At 33.7% G+C, this 24,274-nt stretch overlaps 1 protein-coding gene across 1 annotated transcript in view; it reads right to left on the bottom strand.

The window, feature by feature from the left end:
• The window catches only part of LOC105338770 (uncharacterized), a 177,928-nt gene extending 158,864 nt beyond the window's left edge, over positions 1–19,064 (bottom strand). The window contains exons 1-12 of the mRNA XM_066065791.1: positions 18,874–19,064; positions 16,960–17,029; positions 15,602–15,683; positions 15,067–15,158; positions 8,675–8,920; positions 7,930–8,025; positions 7,542–7,672; positions 6,070–6,283; positions 2,033–2,187; positions 753–954; positions 303–478; positions 42–204 (exon numbers count right to left, since the gene is read on the bottom strand). Coding sequence (XP_065921863.1) covers positions 42–204; positions 303–478; positions 753–954; positions 2,033–2,187; positions 6,070–6,283; positions 7,542–7,672; positions 7,930–8,025; positions 8,675–8,920; positions 15,067–15,158; positions 15,602–15,683; positions 16,960–17,029; positions 18,874–18,918 — 1,672 coding nt within the window. The 5' untranslated portion in view covers positions 18,919–19,064. The remainder of the gene's footprint in view (positions 1–41; positions 205–302; positions 479–752; positions 955–2,032; positions 2,188–6,069; positions 6,284–7,541; positions 7,673–7,929; positions 8,026–8,674; positions 8,921–15,066; positions 15,159–15,601; positions 15,684–16,959; positions 17,030–18,873) is intronic.
• Between the last annotated feature and the right edge of the window lie 5,210 nt (positions 19,065–24,274).

The raw sequence follows: 24,274 nt of genomic DNA, 5'->3' as shown, positions 1-24,274 counted from the left end.
CTACAGGTACACATTTTAATAGCATGTTACAGCAGCCTTACCAACAGAGAACTCAGCCTTGAATCCTTTTTCAACCAATACCAGATTGGACTTGAAGGTCACATTGAGATATCCATCGGTAGAACTAAATATTTCAGTAATGTCAGAAGTGCCTGTCAGCCCACTTCCTGTGTGCAATGCTGTACCGGCAGTGTCATTATAAACCTGAAGTTAAAAATAAAATGGAATTTGTCACAACATCTGCGTATAAAGTCAATAAATCAGTTTATACGGGTACACATGTATTATAAACAATGACTTACCTCTACGTAATCAGAATTGCTTTTAACTTTAAATTCTGTGAATCGTAGAGAAATGGGTTTAGTTTCTCCTGTATTGCGTGTAAGAATCCATGCACATGTGACATTGGAAGGATAGCTGCCAACTTTATAGCCAGGTGAATAGATAGTTCCTTGTTGCTTCATCTCAATATTACAACCTTCAAAGGCAATATAACAATCAGATTGAGTTCTCAAAAAAGAAAAAGCAAGAGGTTAAATCCATTCAACCACAGGAGTAAAATACTTCATGGAAAGTTATCAAGATTAATTTTATTAAAGTCAAAAATAATTTTCAAAGTTTTACAATGTCAACAAAATCATATCAAAGGGAATGTTATTAAATTATTTCTTACATCTATAGCAGTAATTATGCAAGGAATTAAAAAACAATTAAAATAATAAACATTTTAAATATATACACATTTATACTACCTTCCTTGTATTTGAGCTGAAATCCTCGATACTTGGTGTATTCATGCTCATCTGTTGATAACACAACTCTAACAGATTTGCTTCTAGATATGTAGATGGGATGCATAGGAGTTTTATTCAACGTGAAAACTTGACGTGCCATTAAGTCTTCTCCATCATAAACTTGAAGGGAACTGCTTGTAGGCAAATCTACCTCCAGAAACTGAGACAAAAGGAATTGTGTAACAAATGTTTTATTCATAATCAAGAGGGTTTTAGATGTCATTCATCTTTAAAAATGACTAGAAATAAGAGTATGCTCTAGCTTTGTATACTATTAATTGAACTGAGTAATACTAAAAACTCCAGCAATTAACAAGTCAAAGTACATGGACCTGCCATCCAAAAAATCTATAAACATGCAATACCAATTCAACCAACAAAAGAAATAAAATTGTTTAAAGCAAGTAATTGCCAATATTTGTGATACAATATGCAATATAAGGCCATCAAAAATTAATTTCTTGGTTCTCAGGCCCCCACGCATCTGATTTGAAATTGCGCATTTCCCACTTTTATCACTGAATGAATAAAAAAAATATTCTCTAGTGCGCTTGAGAATTCTGAAGAAAAAAATCTGGATTTAGCACCGCATTTTTGATACTCAAGTCAATAAAACGCTTGACTTTAAAACAGAACATTATTGCAAACATTCTAATGCTTCAGACTAAATCATAACAAATGCAAATGGCAGCCAAAATAGTTATGAGACACTGTGCTCAAGTTATGATCGCGACAGCAATGATTTTAGTTTTGGTATATGAAGAAGAACATCGTTTAACTTTAAGGAGGAGAGTTCCTGCACTGATCATGAAGCTTGTACTATATACTAAGTATCCCATAATGCTTATAAACACAGGACTTTCTCAAGCCTCGTAGCTGTGTTTTTCCTGAAGAACATGATGATTTGTTTATTTCATTTAGTTGGAGCTTATAAATCTCAGACCAATACATTCATTGCAAGGTAACTATTAATTTGCTTTAAAACATCACTTTTTCTGGATTTTTGTAAGAATTGCACATTGCTAAAATAAAGGAAAATATACAGCATCTTATTTTATGAACTAAAAAGAAAATATCATCACCCAACTGCATCTGTTTTTGAAAATATTGGCCTGATTACCAAGAGTTATTTTTAATTGCCTAAAATATTACAGAAAACTAACTTAATTTACTCTGATTTTACATAATCTAACCAATAAAACCTGCTAGTATATGTAGAAAATCTGGGTTTTTTGTACCTCCAATGTCACTACTTGGTAAGATCCTGCTGTTATCAACCATTCTAGTTGTAATCCAAATGGAACAGCTTTCCCATACAATGGTGACTCCAGGTTCTGCCAGCTACTGCCTGCTGTCAGCATCTTCATATCATTCCAAATCACTGAATCAGCAACTAAAATAAATATTTATTACATTCATATATACATGTACTTGATCGTTATAAAGAATTTTTATAGCTGTTCAAAGCTTTTATCAGTTTTATCCTGCAACTACCCCTTGCATTGACCGAATAAAGGTAATCCAATAAATCAAAGCTATATTTGGTCAATGTCTTATAAAGCCACGTACATATATTCATATTCAAATGCATTGTGACATCATCATTTCTTGCTTTGTTTTTGCCATGGCATTAGTTTGAGGCACAAAATGTTATATAATGTTGCAGGATAAATAGAATACATGATAACTGTTTTGAAATATAAGCAATATTTGGGCAATGAAGGGTCGAATATGTGAAGAGGGCTCCGCAAGCCTTGCCCTCTGTCACATTTTCTTATCCTTGCCCAATTATTTAGCTTATATTTCAAAAGAGCAGCAATCATGCATTTTATATTTTTAAAGTTCAATCTAACGTAATAATTTTGAAATACAGCTTACTCCACTTATATTGAAATCGCTTATTTTGAAATTCCGCTTATTTTGAAATAGAAATAAATCCCAGTTTTTGCCTCTCATATTTTTTGTTTTGATTTAACGGATATAATGAAATTGACTATTTTGAAATATCGCTTATATTGAAGCCACTGATCGGTCCCCATAGGTGATAATTACAGTAAAACACGGTTATAACGAAGCGCCAGGGACGGGCGATTTTGCTTCGTTATAAGCGTAGTTTGTTATATCCGTCAAGTCTACAACATATAATATAGTCACGGGGAATGAAAATAACTTCCCTGTAAGCGTCAATTCATTATAAACGTGTTCGCTATAACCGTGTTTTACTGTAGTTGTTTTCATAACGGTTATATTGAAGTACTCCCTGGCGGCTGTCGTCACGGTTGGTGACAGTAATTATGCCAGACTGAATAGTAAAGGTGTGAATTAAGTTCTCATCATGTGTGTTTTTATGCTTCTATTAAAAAGTAAAATTTATTCACTGTTGAATTTTTTGTTTTTACGTATACGGATGTATTGAGGCTAGACGTAATATGAAAACCCCACGGAAAGGAAATGCCTTAAATTTCCCCGGACACTAAATACCAACTAGTTTTGGCTATTGATAAAAGGACAAAGCCTAAATTCAAAATAGCTAAGGATTTTGATATTATAGCGAGTATACTTATGATGATATACAAGCAGCGTTCAGCAATATTTGAAGCGTTTGAGTCTGGCGATTTTTCTCTAAAACGTAAAAGAATGTGATCGGAGATTATGATGAGGTTGAAGATAGTAGCAAAATGAAACTTAAAAACTTTCGGATATAATTTTAATCAAACTTTCAAGGACTAATATTCCCTGCAATCTGTTCACTGTAATAGATAAATGATGACCAAATAATTTGTTTGGGTTTGGTTTTCTATGCTTACATCAGGATTGAACTTTCAAAAATGGCGGCTTCACGTCAGTCAATTTTGCTTATATTGAAATACGGATATATTGAAATAATTTGCATGGTCCCCTGAATTTCAATATATCCAGAGTAGGCTGTATAAAACTTTGGAAGCATGTCATCACTTTCCTAAAATAAACTAAAGGTATTGTGAGCAACCTCACAAATGATAACCCCTGCTAAGAAAATATCAAAACCGAAGTATTTCTCTTTAAAAAATATGGGATGCTTCTTTTTCTTATACAAAATGTATAGCGATATTGAACTAGCACAAATCACGTCAGGACATATTTACAGGTCGCAAGCAATCTTTGTCTCAAATTTTAGCTTCTAATTATTTTCCATTGAAAGATAGGGCCCAGACAGGAATTAAGCATTTTTTAAACAATGACCTTGAACTTCCACCATAAAATCAAAGGCCTGAAGGGCCATAATGGCTTACGGGTTTGATATGACTATATTTACATGGATCGAGTATGATTCCCTCTATTTCTTACGGAAACTTTAGTTTATTTATAGCTCTAAAGAAACTAACAGGACCGATATCAACATGCCCCATTTGTTGATTGGTCGAACCTTAGTGACCGAAACAGACAGGATTGAAATCTAGACGCCTCTTTTATCAATTGGTTGAAACCACCATTGCTTTTAGGAAAATCATAGACTGCATGAAATAATTATGACGATGTCAGACTCAAACTCCAATATCCAACGACTGAAGTACATTGACTGTAAATTCATTCAACTATATAGGACACAAAAACACTTAAAACCAACATGCTCTCAAATATCAGTATACCTTGTATTCTTACACACTATGAACTTGCGCGAGAGTTGGTGCACGGTGCGACGTAACAGCGCCACAGCCAGCGCGAAATCACTGCGCGTTAAAATAAAATAACCAAATGATGAAATGTACTGCATGTTATGTACTATAATTAATGAATTCTCGTGAAATCTACACCAACAAGTATTATTCCATTTTATTTGTATTTCATAAATGTATTTTTATTCATATTTTTCTGGTTTTTTCTACTTTTTTAAGAGGCTGACCTTCACAAGCTTTTATAAGAAATATAGATTCACAAGGCAGTTCTAACACCTTCTGTTTTATTTTATTTTTTTCCCTTTGTACAGAGATAAACTCTTTGGAGGGGGGGGGGGGGGACAGGCAGAACTATGCAATTACAGCAAACGTGTTTTGACACCAAATTTAATTAAAATTAATTACTGCACTATAACTTTGCAGTCGGTCTCTCTTCACATGACATGTGTACACAGTCATTATACCATGCTATACGATGTCTCTATGTTAAAGTAATGTGACATTGTAAGTGTCGCTTCCGTATATGACTTGCAATCAAGCTTAACTGTATATTGTTTTCTTATTTGAGTACATTTGGTCTCAAGTTTCCAATATTTTTACGACAAATAAACAGTTCAATCATAGCACAACCAAGGTAACTCCATCGAGGGAACATTGTGCTATTTTTAGATCTTGGAAAATCCCCAACGTTCGATGATGGCGGAGGTGACGAAGAAGGCACATAATATTAAAACAAGTAGTAATTGCCCCTCAATTTATGCATTTATTACCAATTTATAATCCCAGTTTCAATATATCTCAATTATAAGTTCAGTCCTTTAACCGTTAAACACTTTCCCCTCTTGCTGAGATCGATGTCGATCGAAGTTAGCTACGCTCTCTGCGGGTGCAAACGTTTTTATGAGGATTGAACGAAATAACGACAACTTTACATTTATTTATCACTGTTAGGATCTAAAATAATTGGGAAAAGATTTTTTGCTTATAATACATGTAAGTATGCATAGCGGAAAGCATGGCGGCATTGTGTGTTGCATGGCGGGGGCCTATACCTCTATGGATGCAAAAACGGCCTAGGGAAAACACTGCAATTAATATTCATTCGCGTTAGATTTCGAGTTTATTTAAATAAAGTCAATTCATATTGGTTACAATAACATAAGTGATAATAACATATGGAAAATATATTCCTGCTTAAAGATATTTATTATGAACAACAAACAGTTAACTTTGCAACATTCGAATAGAACTATTTTTGGTCGCGCATGTTCAGATAACTGAACTCTTTGCCGTAAAGATTATCCGGCAACTAGATGGCCGTAAGCCATAAAAATATGGACCAGACATGAATTTTGAACTGTTCCTACCAGTGACATTGACCTTCCCAAATGACCTTGGGTCAAGGTCATGACACACCCTCAGGTCAAAAGCAATGTTTGTGTGAAGCAAGAACTTTCTCCATAAAAAAGGCTATGGACCTGACACGAATTTTGCACAGACAGATTGACAGACGGAAGGATGGATGGACAAGGTGATTCCTATATACCCCCCAAACTTTGTTTATGGTGGGTATAAAAAGTTGGTATCAAATAAAAGAACCATAATGTATACAAACACACCCGTTTCATAGGTCACAGTAAATCCACTTCTGACATTTACGGAACCATCCATGCTAAGCTGCATGATGATGTAATTGTTCTGTGAGTAGAATTCCTTTTGTGATTGAAGACTTCCTGTTACACTTCCAAGAAAATTGCTCTCCTTTAAAGATATACCTCCTGTCCATACACTGAGAACATCAGCATTTTCCTCCAAATAAAAACTTGAACTTATCTATAACAAAGAATTAAAATTTTAGCACAATATTACATAACAGCATAGAATTTCATAAACATTTCATTGAAACAACATTAGTAATCCTGCAGGTGAATTTCCCATGCTTTGTGTTCTAAATATTCCATAAAATATGCAACATTTTCATGTAAATGTTAAATAAAAATTTATTTTTAATTTTAATTTAAAAGATTTATACATGTACTGCCATAAAAAACAAAACAAAATTAAATGCTCAGCGAATATTTCTGCTTCTACAGTAACTATATTATAATATAAATAATGTTTTATTATTGATACTACTCAAATCAAAGAAATATAGTTAATGAAATTGAACCTAAACTAGATTTTAATTAAGTTAAAGTTCTAAATCAACAAATGCAAGCTTAAAGCTGAACATCGCTCGTAATTAGGCACTGTCCGCATTATTTCTCTTTCAGCACAGCTTTCCCTACAACCCTTATATAAGCCACAGACTTCTTAACAGTTTAAAGTATTTCACTGTAGAGGTCTCACCTGTGTGGACGTACATCTTGCCTCGCCATGTAACTCGGTCGCGATGAAGCTATCAAGTTTTACGCACTTTTCTCAAGCCAGGAGAGTACTAACATCAAATAAACTGGTCAATGCATTATTTGCAAAAAGAATCTGCACGTAATTTAGAATTTGATGATGCAGGAAAATCCAAAAATAAGGAAAGGAACACTACACGTCAGCCACTAGTTTCAGGTGTACAATCGGGTGTAATGAAATCAAAGGGTTTATATACAAGGTACCTGTGTGACGGTGCCTATTTACGAGCGGTGTTCACGTTTAATATAAATTTACAAAGTAAAACTTTTCACAAGGTTCAAATTCAACTGAATTCCCCAAATATTAAAGAACCAACAATATGGTTGATATATACATCATGTGTAGCACAGCACTTACAATTTGATTCATATTTTATTGACATAAGCGCACCACAAAATTAAAACCTCAGACTCATGCAATTGTATACAATTACAGCTTTTTGATGAGGTCACTACATAATTGGTTTTAATAGACCTGATGAGAGTACATCGACTAAGGACAAAGTCCAAGGTTGATAACTCGCATCAGGTCTATAAAACTTATAGTTTGTATAGTATGTATACAATATTTATGGTGTATATACATATATATATATGTCATACAGACAATGGATAAGATGCCCCTGTGAATTTACTCAATTACTTAGAACCTCATTGAAATTACAAAAGAATTTTAAAGAACTTACTGTAATTTTGATGCGGTCACCAACAGGAGCATGTATTGTCCATGTACAGAAGGCATTATTATCAAATGAGGTCATTGTTATAGATCCTGGTGTACCCTTTTCAAGCATTTTTAATTCAGAGCAACTTGATGCTGTAATAGTAAAAAAATATTGTTTTTACAAAAAAAAGAGCTCTTAATGTAAAAATGAAGTCAGGATATGCAAAATAAAAATAAAAATATCTGTAATACAATTATGTATGATTATAATTTTCAACTTCTTTGGTTTTCAACTCGTCAATAACATTTGTTTTTGCTCTAAATATTAAATTTTAAAATAAATGAGTTTGTAAATAAATTGTTAAATTTGGTTTCTAGATAAAACTGATAAAGAGCAAGTGTCTTCTTACAGCAATCAATTTCATCAGACATGTCTCCACAGTCATTCTGTCCATCACATTTCCAGTTCTTATGAATGTAGCCTCCATTTCCACAAAATATGATATCTGTGTTTGATAGGGAAAAAAAAATTATATGCCACTTCAACACATGTACCTTTTTTCGGTAACATCCATGCCAACGAAAGATATTAATATTGATACAATTAAGTTGAGATATTAATATAAGTTGCAGAAATTGTTGTAAAATAAATAATATTCATTTTTTTTACTGTTGCTTTTCACCAGATTGCATGAAAGATAAAGTAAATACAATAAACATTTTATGCATCTGTCCCAAAATATTTTCCAAGCACAAATTGCTTATTTATTTACTTGACATTTTTGAATACCTAAGGGTTAACATAATGCTCATTCAAAAGAAGGAAAATTTACAAGAATTTCTTTGGTATCCTCTAGCTTATTAGGTTTCAATACATAGCTAAAAAATGAGCTGTACGTCTTGACGGGATTTTGTTCCTGGGAATATTTCCATGTGAAAATCTTGAATATTTTTCTTTTCATCTTCATGTATTTCACTATTTCAATTACCATGGTTACATTTCTTTAATATAGGTATGTGTATTTTTATTAGAAATCATCCAAATGTGCTGCATAAATATCCTGAGACAGCTATAACATCTTTGGTCAATATCTACATAAGAGCAACCAGTGTTTAAATTTACTACAAGTAATTCAATTGATTCTGGGTAGTTACCATGTGGTTTAGGGGCTCCCATAAGCTTGCAAACAAATGGAAGCTTCTTTCTACAATTTGTGACTGTCCAGTGGTTGTCATATTCATCCTTTAGGGTAGAAACACACTTATTCTCCTCCATGAAATCAGCTGGTTGCAGGTTTTTCCACATCCCTTTGTACACTGGAATCGTCTTGTCTTCCGACATTCTATAACGGGACCAAGATACCTCATTTTGTCCTGAAGTCGAGGATGTATTTGACAAACCTGAAATTCACAAAAACATATATACATTCATGTCTAACCTTCTCTATTCATTATATATTATCTTTTTTTTTTGACACTACGCGAGTATGATAAGGCAACTCTCTGCGATCGATTGAGTTAAAATTCTTCTGATCGATATGACGTCACAATAAGCAGCATGATGTCATATTTTAATCAGAAACATGTCAATTTTTACTTTATCTCTGGTTTTAATTATAACAAGAGGCCCAGGGGCCACATCGCTCACCTGAGCAACAATTGCCTTAATTCTGATCAAATTAGCATTACAGTTTCAAAATATCTTGACAACTAAGTACAGTAGATCTTGCTAAAAAAGTTGAAAATCTGCCAATTTTTATCCACCTCTTTCTTTTGGTAAATACCAATCCCCTTTTGTTGTTGTACCTGTAAGAAGATTTTTCTCTATTCCTATATACCCCCCCCCCCCATTTTGTGATTTCTCTAGGGTATCATGGTTTCATCAAACTTATATCTGCATAACCTGTGCTTTCACACTAAGTACTGAGTTTTGGACCGAAAAACTTTCCCAGAATATTTTTAAAGATTTTCTCTATATATTCCTATGTAAAAATTCAAACTGCCATCACGGACCCGCCCTACCACTAGGGACTGTGATTTTAAATTTACAATACCCGAGGATGCCTCTACACAAGTTAAAGTTTTTCTGGCCAAATGGTCTTTAAAAAGAAGATTTTTAAAGATTTTCTCTATATATTCCTATGTAAAAATTGATCCCCCACTGTGGCCTCACCATACCACTGGACTATTATTTTAAAAAACTTGAATCTATTCAATTTGGAAATGCTTCCACTCAGATTTGGGCTTTCCTGGCATAATACCGGTAGTTTTGAGAAGAAGATTTTTTAGAGATTTTCTCTATGTCTAAAAATGTATCCCCCATTGTGGCCCTGCCCTACCCCCAGGGACCATGATTTGAACAAACTTGAATCTACATTATCTGAGGATGGTTACCCGCCAATTTGAGCTTTCTTGGTCAAATAGTTTTTGAGAAGAAGATTTTTAAAGATTTTCTCTATATATTCCTATGTAAAACTTGATCCCCCAATTGTGGCCCCACCCTACCCCCTGGGACCATGATTTGAACAAACTTGAATCTACAATGCCTGAGAATGCTTCCATTCAAATTTGAGCTTTCCTGGCCTAATAGTTTTTGAGAAGAAGATTTTCTCTATATATTTTATGTAAAACTTGATCCCCTTCTTGTGGCCCCTCCCTACCCCCGGGGACCATGATTTAAACGAGCTTGAATCTACACTACCTGAAGATGATTCCATTATAATTTTAGCTTTTCTGGCCCAATAGTTTTTGAGAAGAAGATTTTTAAAGATTTTGTCTATATATTCCTATGTAAATATTCATCCTCCTATTGTGGCCCCACCCTACCCCCGGGGACCATGATTTGAACAAACTTGAATCTACACTATCTGAGGATGCTTCCACTCAAATTTGAGCTTTCTTGGTCAAATAGTTTTTGAGAAGAAGATTTTTAAAGATGTTCTCTATATATTCCTATGTAAAACTTGATCCCCCAATTGTGGCCCCACCCTACCCACAGGGACCATGATTTGAACAAACTTGAGTCTACAATACCTGAGAATGCTTCCATTCAAATTTGAGCTTTCCTGGCCTAATAGTTTTTGAGAAGAAGATTTTCTCTATATATTTTATGTAAAACTTGATCCCCTTCTTGTGGCCCCTCCCTACCCCCGGGGACCATGATTTAAACGAGCTTGAATCTACACTACCTGAAGATGATTCTATTATAATTTTAGCTTTTCTGGCCCAATAGTTTTTGAGAAGAAGATTTTTAAAGATTTTGTCTATATATTCCTATGTAAATATTCATCCTCCTATTGTGGCCCGACCCTACCCCCGGGGACCATGATTTGAACAAACTTGAATCTACACTATCTGAGGATGCTTCCACTCAAATTTGAGCTTTCTTGGTCAAATAGTTTTTGAGAAGAAGATTTTTAAAGATGTTCTCTATATATTCCTATGTAAAACTTGATCCCCCAATTGTGGCCCCACCCTACCCACAGGGACCATGATTTGAACAAACTTGAATCTACAATACCTGAGAATGCTTCCATTCAAATTTGAGCTTTCCTGGCCTAATAGTTTTTGAGAAGAAGATTTTCTCTATATATTTTATGTAAAACTTGATCCCCTTCTTGTGGCCCCTCCCTACCCCCGGGGACCATGATTTAAACGAGCTTGAATCTACACTACCTGAAGATGATTCTATTATAATTTTAGCTTTTCTGGCCCAATAGTTTTTGAGAAGAAGATTTTTAAAGATTTTGTCTATATATTCCTATGTAAATATTCATCCTCCTATTGTGGCCCGACCCTACCCCCGGGGACCATGATTTGAACAAATTTGAATCTACACTATCTGAGGATGCTTCCACTCAAATTTGAGCTTTCTTGGTCAAATAGTTTTTGAGAAGAAGATTTTTAAAGATTTTCTCTATATATTCCTATGTAAAACTTGATCCCCCAATTGTGGCCCCACCCTACCCCCAGGGACCATGATTTGAACAAACTTGAATCTACACTACCTGAGGATGCTTCCATTCAAATTTGAGCTTTCCTGGCCTAATAGTTTTTGAGAAGAAGATTTTCTCTATATATTCCTATGTAAAACTTGATACCCCCATTTTGGCCCCACCCTACACCCGGGGACCATGATTTGAACAAACTTGAATCTACAATATCTGAGGATGCTTCCACTCAAATTTGAGCTTTCCTGGCCCAATAGTTTTTGAGAAGAAGATTTTTAAAGATTTTCTCTATATATTCATATGTAAAACTTGATCCCCCAATTGAGGCCCCACCCTACCCCCGGGGACCATGATTTGAACAAATTTGAAACTACACTACCTGTAGATGCTCCCATTTTAATTTGAGCTTTTCTGGCCCAATAGTTTTTGAGAAGAAGATTTTTAAAGATTTTCTCTATATATTCCTATGTAAAACTTGATCCCCTAATTGTGGCCCCACCCTACCCCCGGGGACCATGATTTGAACAAACTTGAATCTACACTACCTGAAGATGATTCCATTATAATTTGAGCTTTTCTGGCCCAATAGTTTTTGAGAAGAAGATTTTTAAAGATTTTCTCTATATATTTTATGTAAAACTTGATCCCCTTCTTGTGGCCCCTCCCTACCCCCGGGGACCAAGATTTGAACAAACTTAAATCTACACTACCTGAGGATGCCTCCACACAAGTTTTAGCTTTTTAGGCCGAATAGTTTTTGAGAAGAAGATTTTTGAAAAATTCCAACAAATTTTCAACAATTCTCAATTATCTCCCCTTTAAAGAGGGCGTGGCCCTTCATTTGAACAAACTTGAATCCCCTTCACCTAGTTTTGCTTTGTGCTAAATTTGGTTGAAATCTGCCCAGTGGTTCTTGAGAAGAAGATGAAAATGTGAAAAGTTAACGACAACGACTACGACAACGACTACGACAACGACAACGACAGACAACGGACAAATTGTGATCAGAAAATCTCACTTGAGCCTTTGGCTCAGGTGAGCTAAAAACTAACGGCTTAAAATGTCACTAGAAACTCTTCTAACTGAATATATCTTCGATTTCTTTGTATTACCTATAATTATCATTGATGACGACGCATGCATGTTTAATAGAGAAGATCAATGTCAGGAGACAAATCATCAGAATGAACGAAAACAATGCCAAAATCAGACTCATTTCATACTGACACACAAGATTTAGATGAATGTCAGTTTGGTTATATTCAGGATAATACGGGCAGGGGTATTTTGTTTTATTAGTGAGTGTCATAAGGTAAGCAAATAGACATTTATATGTGGCTTCACCGGCCTTTATTCTGTCAGCTAGTGTGTATAAAAAAGGCAAAAGTGTAACACTACCCCGAATATTATGAAAGTTGAATTTGGCAAATATCAAAAGCATACAACCTAAACTACTTGAAAAGTGCTGCTAGAATCCCGTGCTTCGTTGTTGTAAATAAAAAATACGAAGTATTTTCAATGAAATTGAAGAAGTCGAGAGGGTATCTGATAAATAATGTCAATATTTATTTTATGCAATTAACAATAGGATTCTAAAGCAGTAATACTAATAAACATGAACTAACATCTTCGCTAGCCAAGGGTGACGATTCACTCTGAAAAGAGTAGCAGAGTGGATCGTCACCCTTGGCTAGCGAAGATGATGAACTAATTGCTGATCGAATTATTGTATCAAATTATTGTATCATATATACAAATGAACTTCGGAGTAGTGTTACACTTTTTGATTTTTTGTTAAGGTAATTATAAAAAAAGTTTTTTATTTTTAACTGTCACGTGATACCTTGGCACGGAAGCTTCAAAGATCCAAAGTAGAAAAATAATTATCATTGCGAACACAGTCACTTGATAATAATATTCAGCACCGTTTTCATAAAAATATATAATTTTTAAATTGATTATAATATCAACGGTCATTAAACTCGGAGTTGACTTAACCTACCAGCGTATCACTTAAAACGTTAATGTTGATAATATTGATCCCTTCACCTCCACAACTAACTAAAAATGCATTTTCCCTTTCAGGCACACTACTCAATGTGAGCAAGAGAAAAAAGAAGGGCATAAATAGTATAAAAGAGGAAAATTTCTCCCATTATTCTAAATACGCCATTCTTTGTCTCTCACTAGGGTTGAGCATAATCCCTCTGGTTCAAATCGCGCTGCATTTGACGTCTGCTAAACGTATCCCGATCCCGAAGACATAAATTACACATAACATGGGGGTTAATCAAAGCATGTACATGTACAAACTATATCGTAAGATGAGAGCACATCAGGAAATATGCCACAAGTCTTTTTTTAACGCTGATTTTGTTCATGTCCCGGGTATCCAATATACCCGAAGCAGAAAGCAAAGAATTATATTTCTGTTATGACCGTTATCAATATGACCATGCCATGATCACCATGATCACAATGTTACATATATCACCTTGGATAAAACCTTGAATATTGTCCTTCGAAGTCCTGTCGGCACTTTCATGTACCACAATATATTACGCCAGTAGTTTGCGCGCGTCAAAAAAACACGTGACCATATTATAACGGGAAAGGAAGAACGCATCTTGTGAAGATGGACGAACGGTGTTCCGATTGTAACACATATAAAGATTAATTGGTTAAACGATTCATTTGTTCGATTTTTTTAATCTAGTTCGATAGGAGTTTTATTTGAGAGGCCTAAATGTTAAGTGCTTCGTCAGGCACGTAGCATCGTTTTTGAAAGGGGGGGGGGGGGGGGGCAGACTCATCCAAAAAATCTTGACAAGCAAATAAAAAAAGAAAAAAGTGAAAATTTAAAGTTTCCCAACATCTTCAAAATCCTAACCCGGGGGGGGGGGGGGGCGTAGTATATAACTTCAACTTCACTCCTCATTTCCTTATTTTCATTTTCATCAATTTTTTTACATACTCCCAAAAAAGTGGGGGGGGGGGGGGAACTTCATGATAATTCAATTTTTTTATATGTAAATTTTAAACCGTTGGGGGGGGGGGGGGGGGGGGGGGCTTCCCCCTTTACTCGCAACAAACTGGGTTCTGAAATCTACATGTACAAAACTTTATGTTAGGATATGCCCCGCACACTTTTTGGGATGCATAAGAAAAATGGAAGTGAAATGCGTCACTATAAAATAAAAAAAACAAAAATCGATGCTATATACATTTATGTGCCTGGCACAATTAAACTTTATAAACCCCAAAATCGCAATACAAAGGACATTTCTGTGATTTTGATAAGCCAGAAACCTGATCAGACTCCTGCCTTAAGAAAAGAAAATTATAATTTTAATATTGCATCTCAACATTAGCTGGGATATGGCTCTGCTTCAGATTTGAAAATTATATATGTGCATTTTCATGGGTTATGCGTCAAGCCAAATCGTATCTTATCCGAGATTAATCAAAACTTCTTATACAAAACATATTACAATTGATTCATATTTTTGAGCTAAAATTAATTTTGCAAAATTAGCCATAGAACTACGATTTTTGAAATATGCAAGAAGATACTAAAAAAAAACGAAGAAAACTCACCAATCCAGTACTGGTTCACTTCAGACATCACTTGGGTGGCGACATACTCGTTTTCAATGTCATCCTCTAGCCAGGCCAAATACATGCCAGATCTATGTTGAAGAAATATGAAATAAACATTCTTCACTTCGTTATGTCCACCTTAACTACATTAAAATTAGTTCAATCTATTGCAACTAAACCACTTATTTTTATTAGTTTTTTTTTTAATTATTCCATTACACATCTATGATTGTTATAGTTTTTCCTTTTGGTGTTTCTATTGCCGTAAATTGAATACAACTTTACATTCTGCGAGAGCTTTCTTCAATTAGGCACACATTTGTATTTCAATTTGAATATCCGATAAATTTTCATCATTTCCAATAATCTTATACAAGAACAATTCGTATGAATTGATAGACATGTTGTTAATGATGAAAACAACATACAGAAATTCAACAGGAAGATTCACTAAGGGATACGTTTACCAAATCTACACATATCAAAAACAAATTTGAAAAGGTATTAAAATAATCTAAAACGTTTAGACTACCGTAAACAGGCTGTCTTTGCGTCTTCCCATGTCATCGGAACCGTCTCTTTTCTGAGGCAGTAACCTTGGTAAAACTTAGATCCTGTTAAAATTTAAAAAAAAAAAGAAGAAGAAAATGAAATACTAGTATGCCTCTTGCTGACAGTTTATTACCATATCTGCAGCAGTCACCTGGAATATATATTACTGGATGTTTTGTTGAATTGCCAATGCATTTAAATTTATATGGGTTTAAATTTAGTGGATGTCTACCACATTTCAGTCAAAAAGTCGTAAAAGGCAAGATCAAATAATCGGACAGTAATCACGGATTATTTCACTAATCTAGACAACGATGGAAAACTTATTATGATGTCAACTGATACAATAATTTTGATAACAGCTTTGATATTTTTGATATCTTGTCTTCCCTTTTATTTTTAAAAACTGAGGTGGCATGTGCTTGTCTCCAATAAAAGATAAGCTTTTAGGAGTTAGAGAGAGAGAGAGAGATTAAAAAGTTTAGTAATAGTTTTGGTTTGTTTTTTTTGTTTTTTTTATATAAAACAGGATATGTGTCTAAGAACTCTAGGAGATATTGCATCAGGTTTAGATGATTTATTAATATTAAGAATTTGCAGCTGACCTACGACCTCTTGCTCTGTAATAATGTTATTGTTCAATTCAAATATTGGGGGCCCTAGGGCCTTGAGGTGGTAGATCAGGCTCATTGTCTAGTGTAGATATTTTACTACAAAACTCATTCATGATATTGGCTTTGTCTCTGTGGTGCATGGAAATATATTCTTCCATGTGCTTTGATAGGTGTTCGTGGAATCATGATAATTGATTATTGTTATATTTTTTGGGGGTAAATGTTATAAGTACCAGTGGTACAATATTTTCTTAATTATTTTGTCACAAAGAGATTAGCTAAACAAATAAATCTACATTATTTTGAGAAAAAGGGGATTTTTTTTAACAAAGAATGTTTTTGTAAAATTTACGTTGAATTACACGCATATAGACAGTCAATCATTTTAAAATGATATCTTAAAAATAAACCAGTACATTGATGTCTGTGTCATGTACTGAGATCTATTCCAATTGACCTAATTTCTGATAGCATGCAATAGTTTAGACAAAATAAACTATTTCCTTTGATTGGCATGTCACACAAACAAATACCCCCCCCTCCCCCCCAAAAAAAAAACGGACTGTCAAGTCCTTTTTCTTTTATAACACAAGGTATTTACATGAATTGTTATAAAATCAAACCCAAGAAGGACACAAAATGGAGGTTATTTTACGATGTGCTATTTTATTACATTTTCACAGCCCATTTACTCCCGTATTTCGTGTCACGAGTCTATACATACCGCTTGGACACTTGAAACCGATGTCGCCTATCTTTCCATCATTGTGGCCGTGACTCCCTTGGTTTCCAACCTGAAAAATGATACACCCCGGTAATGCAGAATTTGTTCAGGTGGTTATGTAATTGCAAAATAAAAAAAAAATAGAAAAAAGAAAGGTTTTCTCTTTCTTAAGAAATTAAAGTCTGAAACTCGAACAAAAAGAGTTTTCTTTTTCTTAAGAAGTTAAACTCTGAAACTCGATCAGTCAAAAGAGAAGGGTAATGTAAATACGCATCCATAGTATTGCAGGAAAATAAAAGAAAGTGGTCAACACAGTAACTGGTGTAAAGTTTATTGCCATAAATGATGTTACAAATGATGGACAGTTTTGAAACAATTACAAGTTAGATTAAAATCTGTAATCAAATATTCTCTAAACGAATACTGGTCGTCCATGCAAAATAAACCACATTTGATTTATTTTCATTATTTAACAAATGTGACGAAAAAATGTCTACCTACTACAGGTAGTACATGTAACTAGTTAAAATGTGTTTATGAATAGTTCTTTATAGATCCCATTTCCGATGACGAGCGATATGTACATGGGTAGAAATTGCAGAAAATGTAATGTAGAAAGAAGCATAGATCAAAAGAACGAGCATACACGTGGTAATTAGATAATGCATAAAATAATCATGGTTTTCTGATCCATTTAAGCAAACAAACACAGGCACATTTCACAAGTTGAAAAAAAAACCAAATTTCAATCAATATATACCAGTGACTAAACTTTATTCATGAAATCTAAGTGTCAGTTCATTCAACAGAAATCACGTGTATAATTATTATGGCATTTAAATTTTAAGATTAGATCATGATCGAATACAAACAAATGTCCTTTGCAGACTTTTATCAAAGTTTTCATTTATATCTTCATAGCAAAAAGTTTTTAACATGTTTTGTTACATGCTTTTGTCATGGTCGATGAAAAATTAATGATTTTTGGGGCATATGTTAAGATCAATCCTGAGAAAAGGTAAAGAAAAGACAAGGGCGTTACTGCTACGCATATATCACCGAATAAAGAAGATGTGAATGTATCGTCATTGATGAAAAATGACTGAAGATACAAAAAGTTTGTTTATCCTCTACTGCATGGTTGACACACCCAGGTAACAGAATGCGATAATATCAAAGTTACACACCATGACCAAAAACTCGAATAAAATATCTCCATTAAGCACCACCTCGTCTTTTCAAGTTAACCATCACACTAATGCCGTCAATGGTCACTCTCATCGACCATGTTAATGTCTCAGATTTATGTGTCTTTTGTACCCAATGTACGTGATCAAGGAAAATGGAATGTTTTGAATCGTCGTTGTGCTTTCAACAGAAAAAAAAAACCCACTCACGAACGTCCTTGCATTTGTAATTCAATAGGACACACAACCCGGTGCTGTAGATTTGATTATTGACTCATGATATGGAATCTAACCGTTCCAATCACCAAAACGCGGAAGTTGTTCCGCTCTGCAGGAACCAAGCCCCAAAAAGTCAACAATTTGACCATCATCCAATTCAATCTTCGCGTGCACGACTCTTCTTTAAGTGTGTTGAAAATGGCACTCACGTGTTGCAATTCAAACCCTCTATTGTTTTTTTGTAATAAAAGAGTGTAGAGGGATTGTTCAATAGTAAATGAAAGTCATGGTAGAGTTCTTTGGTTAACGCGCATTATTAATTTCTACCATAGAAGTTCAATTTTAATACGTGTCAACATTTGCTACCCTTCTTGCAAAATGGTTCAGTGAAGTTACCACGCCCAATGTTTTAAGGCAAAAATATCGAAAATGAAATGAAATTTTAAAAAATTCTGATTTCATTTTCTTTCGAAAGTACATATTGATCTAAAATCTAAAAAATATTTACCTGTAAGAGGAACCAGAAAAGTAATAAGTCCCACAGACGATTCATTGCACTCGGTCCTGGTAGTGCGTCCGCTGGACCAGGTATGATACAAGTGTTCCCGCCCTATTTACAAATCTCCAAGTTTTCTGCTTGGGTAACTGCGTATTTTAAAAGAATACTCCAGTGGGGTAAGGTGTCATATTTAAAACATGGGTGGTTATTGTAAGGGACTGTGCAACAATTTAAAAGCTGTGTGATATCGATAACAACATGGCGCTTAGTTATGGAATCGATTGAATGTGATCAATTGAGTATATTTTGAGAATTTGCTGCACGATGTACTAGTAACAGAACATTTGGCATGAATGCTTCGTATCAAAATGAAATCAAAACATGGGAGTTTTACGCGGTATTTATTTGTCTTTTCTTTCTCTGGATGAAAAGAAAATAGTTTAGGGACAGAAAAACAAGTGTTGTAAAACACTGAAATATCCAAGGTTAGAAGGACCACATTTAGGACAAAACGAGATTTATACTTTTTCACGACGACTTATAAAAACACTTACATACTTTATTTAACATCAAAGAAGGGCGTTGACACTGATATTATTTATTCACTAATAGAAATGAAACTGCACCAAAATGGATGCACCTGCATTTAATAAATTCAAACAGGCGCATCTCCATTCTACCCTTTCATAAAATGGGGGGGCATAGCTGGTTTTGAGGTTAATGTATTTTGAAATTCTAATACTAATAATACAACTGCTGCATATTTTTTTTGGTTTTTGGTCAGAAATATAATCTGATCATAATCTAACACGCTCTGATGGTCACTGGCAAAAACACTTCCTGCTGTTGCTCGGTATTGACAGAAATATCATTTCATTTGACCGTATTACAAGTATACACTGACGTGCAAATAAACAGTTAATAAGTTATATAGTGGCATACTTAAAGATCCGTTTCAATTTGTTTGAATTTAGACTTGATGTCTGAGCGTTGGTTTAGGCCCCCAGATGTTCTGCTTCTTCAGAAAAAGGACAGTTCGTTTTGTTAATGTGTATCATTTATGAAACTTGAGAATTATGTGTCGCCGGGGTGGGAAGGTAATGTCTACTTGGTGATTAAGTTCTAAGAAATGAAAGCTTTCTGCTTATCCCTAACTTAAAGTATTCCTTTTACAAGAAATAGAACATAGGAAATTAGTTATGTAAATTGTACGCTAGTATAACAAGCAGGCTATGAATAATTGCTAAGCTATACTAGTACTAGTATCAAATAAATCAATAAAACTAGTTTAAAAAAACCAAATCTAAGTGTCCATCTAATCAGCAGAAAGAAGATTATTATATAATAATGACACCACATCAAATTATAAAATCAGATAAGTCTTAAATTAAGGAACAGAAAAGTTTGAAGGTGAACTCTTTAATGAGGAAGGTCTTGTAAATATAATTAATAAAAGAAAATATACTAGTAGTCAATACATTATACATTTGAATTGACATTTTAATGTTGACAATTTTTTAACTTGTGATACTTTCGGAACATATTTTATAGGTCTTATTTAAGGTAAAGAAATCTACAGGGTCAGGAAATTAGGTAGAATTAAAACCATGCAAACATAAAAAAAAAGTCTTAAAAACTTAATGAAATCTAATTAATAAAAGCGGCATTCAAAAGGCTTTAAAAGTTATTCATTAAATCAAATTGTTACATTTGTATTATGAAAAAAAAAAAAAAAAAAAAAAAACATGGCCATTTTCATATTTCCTTTGTATTTTTGTAGTTTGTTTCGTTTAAAGATTTCAATGATGCACTTCTTGGAAACTGATACAGCTACGTTGAGGAGTGAGATACCTCAATTTGCATTTATGATTTGATTTCAACATATTTTTATTGTATATACATGTAATTACAATTAAGATATTGGGCACAAGTTCCAAAACCTTAGACCGCCCTCTCACAATACAAAAATATAATACAATAGAAAATGATGTGTACACAACATAAATAAAGGTCAGTGGATCAAGTGGCAGTTAACAGTTATGTAATTGACATGTATATGAATAGAAATGGTGTATAAATAGTTTTAAGATAGGTATGTTTTTTATATAATTAAAACTAATGTAAATAAATGGGTTTTTTTTTCATTGTCACCTATATATTGCAATGTCACCCAAAAGTAAAGCATGAGTATTTGCAATGTTTAGGTTTAGGTTCAAAAAAGGAAATAATTCATGAAATAGAACATTTCTAGCATCTTTATATTTATAACATGTGAAAAAAATAATCGATAAAATGTATCGGTCAATTTCATACATTGTTTTTAGCCAGGGTATTTTCCTTCTACTGTAAAGCGTTTCCCATCCTGTTTCAATGAAAAGAGATTCCCTAAAAGGAAAAAAATAGGAAAATCTGCAACATTTCTTCCTGCAATCAATTGTATTTTCTCTAATTTAACAGAATCAGTAATAGAGTCCGAATATCCATTTATTAGATTTATTTCAACATAATACAATCTTGCTCACGTCGCAGATAAAAAACCAACGTATTACACCAAAAGTACATACAATTTGTACAATTTTATTGACCGATTTAAGGTATTCTTCATAAATTGAATTGCTTTGATGTTTTTCTGCCAGGTAAGAATCCTTACCTGTTTAGGTATTCACTAGAAGTACATGTAATATTAACTGAACTGAATGCTAAATTTATCCGTAATTGTTATATTCACTTCTGAATTAATGGACCCGAAAATTTCTCTGAAATAGTATGGAATAATCTTGTCAGGCTTGTGTTGTCTTTGCGTAATGTCTGAATTTACTAGGTGTGTACCTGTAAATATTTGTATGCATTTGTCATGCTTCAAATAATACCCTATCATGTCCTCTAAATATCTCAGAACATGGTATGAAATCAGCTGATATCGAATTTCATACATGTTGACAAATTTAATTTCATATTTTAAAATTTTGATGTAAAGAATAATGCATTCTTCTTGCAGTAAAAACTATACAATGTAAAGATATAATTTTGAACCTTCGTAAAAATTTGAATTAACTGAATATTTTCTAAAGAAATAAACAATATATACTATAATTACTAAAGATATATTAAACCTTAATTTAGGGAATATATAAGGTATTTATCGAAAGCTTGTTACGAGAAATATCATAGAATCAAAACAAAACAAGAATTTAAATAGATAATCAATATTACATCAGAATAAATCAAATTAAAGTATAGCATATTTTGCATTAAAAAAGAAATCCATATAGCTTCAACCTATCAAACACAAGGAAGTAGGAGAAAGACACTCATGCAAGAAAACCTAAACTCGACAGAGGAACAAAATATCTAAATTGGCTGACAGACTACTGTACATTTCATTAACTTTAGACTAAGACATTAACTGGACAAGCAATTGCAGGGACAGGACGGAGAAACACAGTTTATGGCAGAGACAACACTGGATGTTTTTAGATGACACACTGAATTCACAGAGGTTGCCACGCCTTCGTTATAACACGACTACTTGTTGTCACGTTATTTTTCGTCACTTCGTGATAATTTTTCTAAAAAAAAAATGAAACTGGTAAATGGGGTACTATTCAACTTCCTTGTATAGGTATTCAATGAAAGATATCATTTTTCATCTTGCGGTTAAAACTCTAACATTTAAAGGTCAACTGTAATCTTTTTTTTTCGGTAAACTAAATAAATATGTACAGTTGAAGCTCTGTAATATTAATTTATGTAAGTATATACATGTACTTCCCTCTATCGAATCTTACATGCATGTTGCTTCACTTTCAAGAAACTAAATTATTATTCTCCGTGCATTGTTTAGAAAGTCGTTTTCTTTGAAAAACTGGATTTTGACTACATGTACATGTATTATAATGTTTTGTTTAACATAAATGGAAAATATGGTGTGTGGGGTTTTTTTCTACCAGCAACTTAAGTCGAATGGCAAGTTTATTTCTGCAGAGCCGGGAGGGTTGGTTTTAAATTTCCTTCTTTTTTGTATATAGCATTCACTTTGGGGAATTCAACACATCATACAATCATCTGTAACACATACCCGACATTTATTATGCCTTTTTTCTATGCTTGCATGTAATCTACAAAATTACCCAGGCTTAATTCTTACTAATTTAAAGTTCGCGACAGGACATCCCATTAACATCGTGTTAAAAGATAGATGTAATTATTGGTTTGAAAAATTTAATGTGGATAAAGCAGTTCGGTTAAGGTCCACTGTATTATATTGCACAAAATGGTTCGCCGACGACAATGTAAATGCAAAATGGATTGTATTACGGAAGAACTTGCAGTCAGGATGGTCTCTGTACACTTTTTATAGATATCTCAAAACAGAATTTAAATATCCATTACATATCAAATTTAACACCAGATTTGTGTACGTTTCAATGTAAAGAATTAGGGGGTTGCACCACTAAAATGCAATACATGTACACTACAATACACATCAAAGATATGACCACATCCTTTTTGGGATGAATTGATCGAGTTGAAAGCTATGTGCGTATTGTATGTGCTTTTATACATTTGAAGATGTGTATCATATGGGCCCCGCCCCCACTATTATACTTAATTCAATATTGTGCATCGGTTAACTATTCGATAATAATATCATACACTATCAACGTTCAAGTGTAAATTGTACATTAATTTTTAACATATAATGGCTTAGGATTAGATTACTGTAACCTCTACCAAATAAAAAAAACCAAGGTATCAATAGCCATGTTTGCATTGACAAGGTGTACAAAGTAGAGTTTTGTATTTGTGTAGAGCTGTCCTGGAGAAGCTTATACCTGTCGGGACTCGGGACCATAACCATGATGACGCTCCGTTAAAATCTTTGTATATGTATGATAAAGCGCACGCAATTACATCATCCACTGCACGCCTCGGGAGAATGGATCCTTTCATTGTACTAAAGCACAGTCTCAAATTTCAGTTCAGGAAATTTTTGTGACTTTGACTCTTGTCAAATGACGTTGATAAGATGGTCATAAAACGCGTTCATTCGCAAGCTTATTGCAAGAGTGTGGAAGAGCACATGCAATTGTCCTTTCTGATATAATCGATTTTAAAAAGTACGTGGCCATTTTAAGACTTCTTTTTTATTGCATTTTTTGCACTTTGAACAATTATCACTTCTATAGTAAAACTGCTTATTTATTCACTTAATGAAAAGTTTCAGATATGTGCAAGAGTTAAAAAGTTGAGCTTTAAAATTGTTATGTTCATTCTTTCTTCTACTGAAAGACACCAACACCTCATTCTCTGTTGGGGTATTGCAGATACTGACTCTATTCTAATTGATATTCTGTAAATGATTAAGCCAACCAATACAAAGAATGACATGCTCGGATGGAGAATTTTT

The sequence above is a fragment of the Magallana gigas genome, chromosome 7 (assembly GCF_963853765.1).
Source record: "Magallana gigas chromosome 7, xbMagGiga1.1, whole genome shotgun sequence".
NCBI lineage: Eukaryota > Metazoa > Mollusca > Bivalvia > Ostreida > Ostreidae > Magallana > Magallana gigas.
The sequence above is the reverse complement of the archived record's forward strand: the minus strand, read 5'-3'. Positions and strand labels throughout refer to the sequence as shown.